At 40.2% G+C, this 12,072-nt stretch overlaps 1 protein-coding gene across 2 annotated transcripts in view; it reads left to right on the top strand.

The window, feature by feature from the left end:
- Positions 1 to 10,653, top strand: part of PELI2 (pellino E3 ubiquitin protein ligase family member 2) — a 124,835-nt gene extending 114,182 nt beyond the window's left edge. For both annotated transcript variants that reach the window (XM_050952670.1, XM_050952671.1), the window contains 3 exons: positions 215 to 412; positions 1,189 to 1,377; positions 4,519 to 10,653. In XM_050952670.1, the coding sequence (XP_050808627.1) occupies positions 215 to 412; positions 1,189 to 1,377; positions 4,519 to 5,085 (954 nt within the window). In that variant the 3' untranslated portion in view covers positions 5,086 to 10,653. The remainder of the gene's footprint in view (positions 1 to 214; positions 413 to 1,188; positions 1,378 to 4,518) is intronic.
- Positions 10,654 to 12,072: the final 1,419 nt, after the last annotated feature.

Raw genomic sequence — 12,072 nt, 5'->3', positions numbered from 1 at the left:
AAGGCTGTCTTGCTATGAAAATGGTGAATTTTTGCCAAGGGCAAATACGTAAAATATGACAGTCCAGAGCAGGAATTTCACCTTCCAGACAGGAGGTTGGCAGAGTGTGGATAATTGATGTGATCAAAATTAACTTTGTGAAAATGGTAGCATTGATGTTTCTGTGAGGTATATTTAGAGAGCTGTATATCAAGTGCATTTTGAATTTTTGCAGGTTGGGAGATCAACAGAAAGCCCTATAGACTTTGTAGTAACAGATACAATTTCTGGCAGTCAAAACAATGATGAAACTCAGATCACACAAAGCACCATATCCAGGTTTGCATGCAGGATTGTCTGCGATAGGAATGCACCGTATACAGCGAGGATTTTTGCAGCAGGATTTGACTCTTCTAAAAACATATTTCTTGGAGTAAGTACTGCTGATTGCTATGTTATCTATAAGCAAAAATAGCCACTATGCCATGACTGATTTAAAAAAAAAAGCACCACAATTTGCATATTACAAATTGTGTATATTGCTATTGACTTTGGTGCCTAGGTTTATTAAAAGCTCAATAATTCTATTATTTGAAAAATGTTTGGGAACTTCAAATTTATTAGCCAAATTTATTGCCACTCTGTGAACTCTTCACAGTGGCTTCTACCTATCTTTAATATCAGAGTTTAAATTAAGTGGCCTCTTCAACAAACAAACAAACAAAAGACTCGCAACAGCTCTTCTGGGTGCAACATGAGTTCTGATGAGGCATTCACGCTTAATTAGACTTACAGTGGGATTGTTTTGGCTATATGAGTTCTAGCTGCCAAGAAAAGATATAACAGCCACCCGGTACAAGCCACAGTAAACACTGTAATTTATATAAACTATAGTGATTAACAGCATCTTCATGATTTAAGTGTTTGTAAAGCCAACATAGTGATTGCACAAGCATCTCATGTATGACATTTGGTTTATTGAGTTAGAAGTAACAATTTTCTGCAATAGTTTAAATACTGGTTTAAAATGTGCAGCTAAATCTCTTGCTGCTTTGAAAATATCCCCTACCAGCCTTAGAATTCACCAAGAGTGTTTTTCACCCTTATAAACACTAACTGTGGTGGTGAAATACTCTTGAGTGCTGATCCTCTTGAGGCTTTGAAAGTAAAAGTCTGCCTTCTTTCCCATTGTTGTGGTGTTACATCTAGGAAAAAGCAGCAAAATGGAAAAATCCTGATGGGCACATGGATGGATTAACAACCAATGGTGTTCTGGTCATGCATCCAAAAGGAGGGTTTACCGAAGAGTCTAAACCTGGAGTGTGGCGGGAAATCTCTGTCTGTGGTGATGTATATACTCTGCGAGAAACCAGATCTGCTCAACAAAGGGGGAAGCTAGTAAGTTGAAAGTGCACAGTTATTCAGAACCAAAGTACTACTAACATAGGAAAACCTCTTTATTTTTCTGGTACTGAGAACTCTGATATTAGAGGTGTGAGGTACATGAAGTACAGTATTGTGTCTGAGCATTGTCACACTTAGCACTGGGGCCGGGCATCTCTGAAAGAACGCTCGCTCTCTCTCTCTCTCTCTCTCTCTCTCTCTCTCTCCCTCTCCCTCTCCCTCTCCCTCTCCCCTGAGACGTGAGCTTCACTTCTCCTCCTCCAGCTTCCTAAAGACCCCTGAGAGGCCTGGCTGCCCTTTGATCTGCCACTAGCAGGGAGAGAGAAAGAAAGCAGGGTCCCTATACTACCTCCAGGCCTTTGAGGGGAAGGTTTTGCACATCTCAATGTCTATTCTGGTTTTTTTGCTACAGTGCTCTGCTTCCCAGCTCCTCATCTGTCTCTTCGGGTATGTCTACATCTACAATTTTGCAGCGCTGGTTGTTACAGCTGTATTAGTACAGCTGTATAGGGCCAGCGCTGCAGAGTGGCCACACTTACAGCAACCAGCGCTGCAAGTGGTGTTAGATGTGGCCACGCTGCAGCGCTGTTGCACACCGCGGGGAAGGAGACCTGCTTGGAGGGGGGGTCGGGGAACGCCAGAGCACACCGCGGGGCTGGATACCTGCTTGGAGGGGAGGGGTCGGGGAACGCCAGAGCACACCGCGGGGAAGGAGACCTGCTTGGAGGGGGGGTCGGGGAACGCCAGAGCAAACCGCGGGGAAGGAGACCTGCTTGGAGGGGGGGTCGGGGAACGCCATAGCACACCGCCGGGAAGGAGACCTCCTTGGAGGGAGGGTCGGGGAATGCCAGAGCACACCGCGGGGCTGGATACCTGCTTGAAGGGGGGGTCGGGGAACGCCAGAGCAAACCGCGGGGAAGGAGACCTGCTTGGAGGGGGGGTCGGGGAATGCCAGAGCACACCGCGGGGATACCTGCTTATTCCACGGAGGTCAACAAAAACGCTGGTGAGTGTCTACACCTGATGACCAGCGCTGGTGATCCAGCGCTGGATCCTTTACACCCGAGGCATGACCGGGTGTACGGCCAGCGCTGCAAACAGGGAGTTGCAGCGCTGGTAATGCCCTGCAGGTGTGTACACATCCTAAGTTGCAGCGCTGTAACCCCCTCACCAGCGCTGCAACTTTGTAGTGTAGACAAGGCCTTCCTTCCTTTTTTCTAAGGAGGGGCCAGATGTAACTATTCAGCCATCAAGCTGTTAGACTCTGAGGAATGGGGGAAATAGGTAATAATTTTCCAGTTCCCACTCATCCATTTTCAGCCTCGCATTTTTTCTTACTGGGCAACCCATTCTTCCCCTCTTCCCCACTGTATGGCCACACTCCTACTGCGTCTTCCAGCTCTGGGGCTCAAGAGATTCTTTTTTTGCACCCTTTCCCTCTCCTCCCTCCATCCCTGACTGTTATGGATATGTGGGGGAGACGACTGATGCTTCCTGTCTGGGTTGCTTAGGACTGCAGTTCTTAGAAGCAGGAGTCCTCTCCTTCTGAGTAGGCACTTGTTCCCCCAGGTATTCCTACCTCTTGCAATGACGCATTGACTTATTAATTCTAGTTTGATTGTAACTGATATAAAAAGGGAGAGCACCATATCCTGGGCAGTAAGTGCCTTTGCAATATTCAAAAATACAATGACAGAACAGAATTGTACACTGTTAGCAAAACACCTTTAGTGCTGCTGAGGAAAAGCGGCTCTAGAATAAGTAAGTCTCCTCTTCCACAGATAAAAACAACTTGCCTTCTTATTGTAAATAAAATTACATGGCATACTGGTTAGTACTGCTGTGAGCAATATTCTTTGAGTGGATTCGTAAAAATAAATCCATGAAGTTTGCAATGTGTTCAGTCCATGATACCAAGAAACCTCTCCCTTTTCTGTTTGTAAAGAATTCTGACTCCTCATTTGATGAGCTTCTGTTCTGATCACTGAACTTCGTACCTCTAGCACTTGCTGTAAATTACCTTTTATCAATAGATTATTGTATCGCTATCTAAGGTTTTTATAGGGATGATTTACTGTTCTTAATCCACAAATTTGGGCTGAATGAATATATCAGGTGTGGTCCCTCTTCCTGCCAGCCACACTTATTGAAGTGCTCTGTTTAATATCCAGGATATTTATTTGATATGACAGCACTGGATGTTCCACCCCTTAGCAATGTGTAAAGCTGATGCTGGTTAATTATACACCTCTCGCTCCTGAGAAGCAGTCTGTTCTCAGTTAATGTCACACACACATTTTAATGTGCATTCAGCATTTCAAGGGTGGTACCAACAGCGCACGTTGCCTATATGTTTCTGACATTAAAACAAATTAAAGAAAGCTGCACCGAAGCTGTTGTTTTGTTTAGTTTATTCTCTCAAAATGTTGAATAATCACCTGCTTTCATTGAGAAGAGAAAATGAGAATTTTTAGACAGTAAATCTTATGCTGTGGTTTGTACACAATGCCTGTTTATACACTAAGAGCCTGATTTTTCAGAAGAGTGGAGTGCCTTCAGCTTCCATAGACTTCAAAATGAGTAATAGGTGCCCTCACTTCTGAAAATTGGGGACTAAGATTTAGCTGTCAGTTACTTTGATGCCTTAGTATTAAACTTACAAAAGTATTTGTGAATTTGGCTAGCATTGGTATCCACAATAAAAAATGTCACTTGCCTGCCCAAACAAAGGAAGCAAAATGCAACAGAAAGCTCTGAAGGAGTGATACAGCTGACTATCTGGCACACAACTCAGAACGAAGGAGTGGGAACTCTCTAAATTCTGTCAGAACTGTCTGTAAGTAAAACAGAGACAACCGCAGAGAAAATCCATGCTAGAGAAACCCAGGGAAGATCCATACTAGAAGATGAGAGAGAAAGAGACATGGTAGGTAGGAGAGAGACCCCCCCACATCAAAGGGGTACTGGGGGAAGGGAGGATAATTTCCAGAGAGGTTATTCGTGAACAGTCTGGGAATTTTACCAGAGAATTGTGGTAGTGAATAGTATATGTTGAGGAAAAGGAGTCATTCACAGAATTAGCTAAATTGTCTGTAAAAGATCCGTCTCAAATTTATGTCTGTGTTGTACCTCTAGGTAGAAAATGAGACCAACGTCCTACAGGATGGCTCTCTCATTGACCTGTGTGGAGCCACTCTTCTGTGGAGAACAGCAGATGGTCTGTTTCACACACCGACTCAGAAACACATTGAAGCTTTGCGACAGGAGATAAATGCCGCTAGGCCACAGTGTCCTGTTGGGCTGAATACTTTAGCGTTTCCCAGCATTAACCGTAAAGATGTGGTAGAAGAGAAACAGCCTTGGGCCTACCTTAGCTGTGGTCACGTTCATGGCTATCACAACTGGGGACATCGCAGTGACACAGAAGCCAATGAGCGCGAGTGTCCTATGTGCAGAACCGTTGGTCCCTATGTGCCTCTTTGGCTTGGTTGCGAGGCAGGGTTTTATGTGGATGCTGGTCCTCCAACTTATGCTTTCACCCCTTGTGGACATGTGTGCTCTGAGAAATCTGCAAAATACTGGTCTCAAATCCCACTGCCTCATGGTACTCATGCATTTCATGCTTCCTGCCCTTTTTGTGCAGCACAGCTGACTGGGGAACACAACTGCGTCAAACTAATTTTTCAGGGTCCAATTGACTGATGCCATTTTACAAATGACCACAATAACATTTTTCTTTAACAATTTACTGTGAAGATTTTGCCACTAACTCTAGATTTTACCTTTTTATAATACTGTTATTACTGGGGAGGTGTGTGGCGGGGAGGTAAGGGACTTGACGGGGGACAAAATGGGGATGCATTGATACCTGGAACTTGACAGATATCAGTGGTGTTGCATGCTCATCAGCGGCATATTCATGAAGTCTTCTTGATCAAATTGTAGTATGTTTGTAATAATCTTTCTATTAGTACCCTCGATCAGAAAAGAAAAAAAGGTCAATTTTTTTTTAATCTTGGATTTTTTAATGGAAATTTTTTTCTTCTAAACTTTGACAAGCCTTTAAAAACCTATTTTTTCAAATCTAGAAGGAGCATACAGAATGTAATTTGTCTTTAATTTGCAATATAATTAACTTGAATAGTTTCTCAAAGAGCTAATATGGAATGTGTGGGCAAACATAGGTGAATGTTAACTAGACACAACTGTCAATTTGGGTCATACATGAAAGGTTAGCTGCATAAATTGTAGCATATAAATGCTATTAAATGACCTGTTATGATATAATGCAGTTGGCCAAAAAGGCATCAAGGATTACTTGAAACTGGGGAATTCCTGTTAGCTTTGATTTCCTTTCAGTGTAGTATATATCCAGTGTTCATGAAATACAGTATATGGTTGATTTTTTTTTTAACCTGCCTTTTGTGAAATTGAATTACTTTTAAACATGTAAAGTTGTTTGTACCTTTTTAAAGAGAGAGTTTCTGTATATTTGTAGTCCTGCCTTTGCTTTCTTTCTGCTTAATGTGGCTTGCCCTTGCTGCTCACCTTGCATGCCTGGAACTACTGGGTTAATTAAGATGTAGCAACCCTTTAAGAATTGCATTAATGAAGGGGTAGCACTGCAGCAATAGAATATAGGTTTAGGTGCTGTTATACAGAATTTATGCACATAAACCTAAATCCAGCAAGGCATTCTAAGCACATGCTTAACTTTAAGCACATCATTAGCCCTTTCGACTTCTGTGGGGCTTAAGTGCTTGACTGGATTGGGGCCATGCTGTCTTCTTTTGAAATTAAAAAGTGATTAAAAATAAGCTACTGGTTTTTTTAAGCTCACTTACATGATACTAGCCAAAATGCTCTGAGGAGAGCATCCTTCCATAATTTAACTGTAGTTTTGTTTGACTTATTACCATCTTTTCTTGCATTTTTGAGAACTACTGGAATCTATTTTTATTTAAAATGTTTTCAAATCAAACAGAATTCAAATGTAATCATTAAATACACACAATAGAGTAGATTGTTCATCTGCAGTAGATAATCTGAAATTCCTGATTTTTAAGAGAAGAAATAGGTGTTTACTAAGGAAATAATTAAATCAGAATTTCATGAGATCTACCATCCCACTCTGCCAGCTTCATTTGGTTGAGAATAATAATTCTTGATCCTTGCTCTCTGTAATCTAGGTATCTGAGGTATCAGTCTATCCAAGTTGAAAAACTTTGGGAGAAAATCATCAAAAGGTGAAATTGATTATTCAAAACTCAGTTCTGTTAAAGTGATTACTATATCACTTGAAATTTGCTATATTTTTGCCCTTTGTATAAATAGATAATTTATATGATTTTAATATATTGTGTATATACTTGAATTGGCCTGTTCATATTTTGGTTGTCAAATTGTTTTATAGTTAACATTATAAACATTTAAAATGTCCCTTGCCTATGGTAGTGGGACATATTATTTTGTCTGCTGCTGTTTAATATAATTTTGCTGTGTAAAAAAGTTTGGCATTTTAATAATTTGAAAATAGCTTTACTTCTATTTTTAAACTTTATTTTCATTTTGCCATAAAAGGTAGTGTTCATTCTGCAGCATTCCGTGTACAAATCCCAAATTGTACAGTTTGCTTGTCTCACTCACTGGTTAGAAAGGGGACAAATCTTGTTAGTCTAGAACTATACACTTCTTCCTAGTGCCTTTTCAGTGAGATCCTTTTGTGATTCCATGTTGCAAGTCCTTCCACAAGGCAGTCTTGTGGTTAATGTTCCACCAAGGAGGACAGCTCAACCAGACAGAAAAAAATGCCATTAGCCCTCATTTCTCTGCCATGGTTTGTGGCAGAAACATAAGGATATAACTGTCTCCTCCATTCCCTAGCTGTATTCAGTATAAATTCCCCAGGTTCCACTTGCATTCTGCAGCATTTGTTCTACTTAGCATATACCTCATCTGTGAGAAGCAGACTACACCCTGTTCTGTTGAACTGTCTCTGTTAGGTAGAGGGCTTTTGTAATGAGAGAGGCCACAAAATCAAACTTTCAGGAAATGTACATTGTTGTCTCCAAGGTCACAAGATTTAACGCTTGGCAGTACGGATTAACAGTGGTCGTCAGAGCCCTAGATTTTGAGACCTTTTGCACTCACAGGACTACAATATGCTTCACATCCCTGAGATAGTAACTATTTTGGCAAGTGTAGTCTCCCCATGTAGTCATAAAAGTTCCCAGGCAACTCCATACCAAGCCTCTTTACGTTCCTCCTTGGCCATTATAATCTAGATATGGGAGCTGATGTCCCTACACCTTGCCCAATCACGTACACCTGTACAAAGTGGGTGTAAAATGCCACAGTTTTCACACTGACCTTGCCATGGTGTAAATGACTCCTTAGAGTGCAAGACTCTGGAGTTTCAGGCCTGTGATTTTTCAGCTGCGGAGGTATCACTTGAAAGACTATGTCCAACCTCTCTTATTCCCATCAGGCTTGGATTAGCGCAAGAAACGCTGCAAGAAGGGAAATAGTGTCTTACCAGTGAAACCAACTTCTAGAAGTTCATTTGTATAAATCCAGGTACTCTCCCACTAACCGGTAGTTGGAATCAGAGGGAGTCTCTTTCTCTTCTCTCTCTCCCGCCCTTCCTCCCAATCCTCTTTCATTGCTTTGGAATTAAAGGGAGGGGGGATTCAGGTTTTCTGAATTAATGAAATTGTTCTGTATCTCTCATACATACATACAAAGGAATCTGCAGAAAGTTCATCTTTAGACAGAAAACAAATGTTCTTTTATTTCATGATTTAAATAACCATCCCTTCAGACTTATCAGTGCTTTAGCATATCCCTCAACAAAAGTCAGCAATAATAATAGTGTTTCGGAAGTAATATTTTACCAGTTACTCCATCAGTTTCATTTGAATGAGTCAAAGCTGTTTGAAGCACAGATCTACTAAAGTTTTTGTTTTTTTTTTTAGTCTCTGCTTCTCAGTTCTTGTATGCTGCAGCTCTCACATTCTCCTTTTTTCAGGCAGTTTTTTGGAAGGAGGGCTAAAGTCTACACTGAAGACTCAGTATTAAGTTGTCTGTTCTTGAATTGTGGTCCAAATTAAGCAATATCTTTTAGTATAGTAATTCATATTAATCATGCCTCAGTATTTAATTATGAAGTATGGTACCTTTGTGCCTCAGAGTAGCCTGGCATAGATGGTTAGAGAAGACATTCTTTGAGACATGGGTGGAAAGAAGGAGAAAGCCATTAAGAATAGACTGGCTCTCTTAAGAGCATCAAACCAGTTCTGACGCAAAACAGGATATAAACATGTTTATAGCCATTTTGATTTTCATGCATCTCTTGGTTGATTTTCCAAACTTGTTTAACTTATTACACAGTCAAAAATTGAAGAGAATCCTTTTTATAGATAGGTCCAACAAAGGTTTGTCTTCACTTCATTAAGAAAAAAACCTTGACACTCTTGTTGCTGCTTTATGGGTTGGGGGAGGGATTTTTTGTGCTCTTTGTTTCTGACTCTGGAATTTGAGAATCCTGTTTTAGAATATGGCCAGAAAGCAGAGGGGGTGGGAGTGGGATGCTGCCTAATCTTTGTACTTAAATAACTCACTATTTTTGAGAGACTACAAAGTGTCTTTATATAATTATTTTATATATTTACACACACAAACATACTAAAATAGCCAGAACATGACTATTGGTTTGAGCTTTGATAGCTGTCTGTTTGGGGCTGCTGCAGCAGCTAAGTTACTTCTTTGCTCACAATTTTTTAAAGGCGTAAGCATACTACGGGAAATGGAACTTCTTCAAAATAGAGCCCTAAAGAGAAATCTACTTTTATCTCCGATGTTTATAAGCCTTGACATTAAATTCTAATGCAGAAGACCAGCCAAAAAGAATTCATCATCTGGCTGCCATCATTGCTAATGGAAGGCACTGAAATGCATTCCAGCTTGGTAACAAAGCTGTCTCTGATACAGAACTGCTTTGCCGCGTCTCCGACTTATATTAAAGGTGAGAGCTGCAAATGGCATTTTAAAACAAGATTTGTGCCCCTTTTTGATGCTCTCTGATTGTTACAAAGGATTGAGAGGATTTACGCCATATGAGCAATGTCAAGTCTGGTCTTCCCCAATTTTGTGGATGACTCAGATGCCAGGGGGGAGCTCTCACCCATGAATTGAAGTACAGAAGTGTTGAACCTCAAACACTTAAGGGAAGTGTCTTTAAGCACTTGAGTTTAAGATTTAAAAAAGCCAAATAGTTTGAAATATTCTGGCTAAAATCTTTTCCTCTTTCTGATGCTCAGTTTACAGCTTCTTGTGGTATTTTAATTCCTCTTGTTCTCCATTCATATAGTTCTAGGGTAGACAGTGCAAGAAAACCAGTGTGTTTTGTGGAGGGCTGGTGTTTTAAAAACCAAAACCTTTCAGGATTGCTTGATCACAAAGAAGCAAAGAGGGGTCCATATTTCTCTCTTTTGGCAATTATCTTTAATTCCCATTTATAATGGTTTGCATTGTAAGTAGTCTCCAAAGCTGGTACTAGGAAGAGTGAAGGGTAACTTTTCAGGATCAATTTCTGACTTCCTTACACAAACAAAACTCGTACCCAGATTCTGTGGTCCTTATGCAAGCAAATTTGCATTGACTTCAGCATTAGTTTTGTTCTTGAAAAGACCACAGTATCTGGCCTTTGGTTCCTATAGATGGGGGTTGGGGGGTATATTATTACTTTCAGCGCTAGTTAGAGAAAGACATGTCATCTTTGGTTTTGCTAGCAGCAGAGCAAAAGTATAAATTGCTGGCACACCAAACAGAAGTTACGTTGAAGAAAGCAGTAGCTCTCAAATCACTTTATTTTTAATGAGGCATATTTATACTTTCCAGATGGGCAGTTAACCTTCACCAAGTACCTTGTGTTCCTTTGCATCATGGGTAACTGATGGATAAAGATGTGCATTGTGTTTCACTTTCATCAGACACATTGCTAAATAGATATCCTTACACAGGCTCTTGTCTTGTAACACAGCTGTAGGAAAAGTCTCATTTGAACAGCAAGCCCAGTATCAAGGGAAAGTGGCTATGTTTACCTTTTGCAGTGTTACCAGTTGTTAAATTTTCAGGATATATTTGTAAAACCAATCTTTTATATGCCATGTGAAATGGATTCAAAAATTATTTCTTCACTGTTGTACCCGTGGAAGTACAAGCCATTTTACAGGAAACACTTCAAAAATATTAAAATGTTATCTCAATATTAACTTTGAGTCCTTTAATTATTTTTTTTCCTCCAGGTTGTCAGTGAAATGTAACTTTCAGTTCCAAAAAAAGTTACTAAAGTCAACATAAGAAACCAAAACACCCTGGCTGAGAACTTCTGTGCAGACAAGTTAATGGGGTGTATTCAGTGTGAATGCTCTAAAATTTCAGTTAATCTACGTTTTGTCCCTTGTTTAAATTGAACTTTTCTTGCTCTTTCAATGCCAGCTGCCTTCTTGTGGTGTTAACATCATTGCTAAATAAAAGCAATTTTCAGGAATAACATGCTTTGTGATTTTTAAAATTAATTCCCTTAATGGCAATTTTGATATTTTGTTTGCATCTCTGTATTTGTCCCTTTTTTGTATGCACACACAGAATACATACGCTTCATTTTTTTTTAAATGACCTAAGAATGGTTGTCTGTGTGTGTTTGTTTTTGTTTGTGGAGGAATGAGAATGTTAAAGACCGCATGAAAAGGGGAAACAAGAAAACCTGCAACTTTTTCTCAGCATGGTAGTATGATGTTTTCTATCAGGCTTTTTTTAATGGAGAATTATTTTAAATAATTTTCGAGGAGGTCTGATCCTTTAGGAAAACCAGAAGTTTGGATTATCTGTATATAAATGGTTCTATCTGTAACTTACGGCTAACACCAGTACACATAGGAAAATAGCTTTCTCAGTCTTCTGCCTTTAAACTAGTCATGTGTGGGTAGCTGTTTCATTTGTACTTTTCTCTTTCAAATGCTTCCTTAAAACCCCACTCCTGGGCATCTTTCTTCTCCACAGCCATGCCTGATCTGCGCTGTGACTTGTTGTTTCTTAAGCCCTGATCTTGCAGATATTTTTGCATGTGAGTAACCTTGCATAGTCACATACTTGGGTGCTTAAAGTTACTTATGTGTATAAGAATAGGAAGGATTGTGGCCTTCCAAAATTTGAGGCATTTTTAGGCCAGGATTCAGGAAAGCACCTAAGGACATGCTTTGGCTTAGTTGTTTTCAGGATAACACACAAGTATATGTTTACAGTTACATGTGTGTAAGTCTCACTGACTTCAGTGGAATTTAAACAGAGGCCTAAAACTAAGTACATGCTTAATTTCTGGTCAAAATATTTTCCTGAATTGGGACCTCTATCTATCCATAAAGTGTCTTGAAAACTATAACTCTGCAACACACATTAACATTAGCAACCCAAGCCTGATCAGGCAGTAGCTCAATGTACCAATAGTAGCACTACTTGCCTTAAAATTGCAGGCGGAAGGAATCCACCAGAGGTGAAAAATAGCTGTGCTGGGCCTGATTTATTAAGGAGTAGTGGTGGTGTCGGTCTGTTTACAATCCTGGTACTGGGTGAGGAGGAATTTTTTGGTGGTGGTTCTGTGCTGTGGGGGAGGAGGTGGGGAGAGGTGAT

Source organism: Gopherus flavomarginatus, chromosome 5, assembly GCF_025201925.1.
Source record: "Gopherus flavomarginatus isolate rGopFla2 chromosome 5, rGopFla2.mat.asm, whole genome shotgun sequence".
Lineage (NCBI taxonomy): Eukaryota > Metazoa > Chordata > Testudines > Testudinidae > Gopherus > Gopherus flavomarginatus.
Note: the sequence above shows the minus strand (reverse complement) of the source record. Positions and strands in the feature narration are given on the sequence as shown.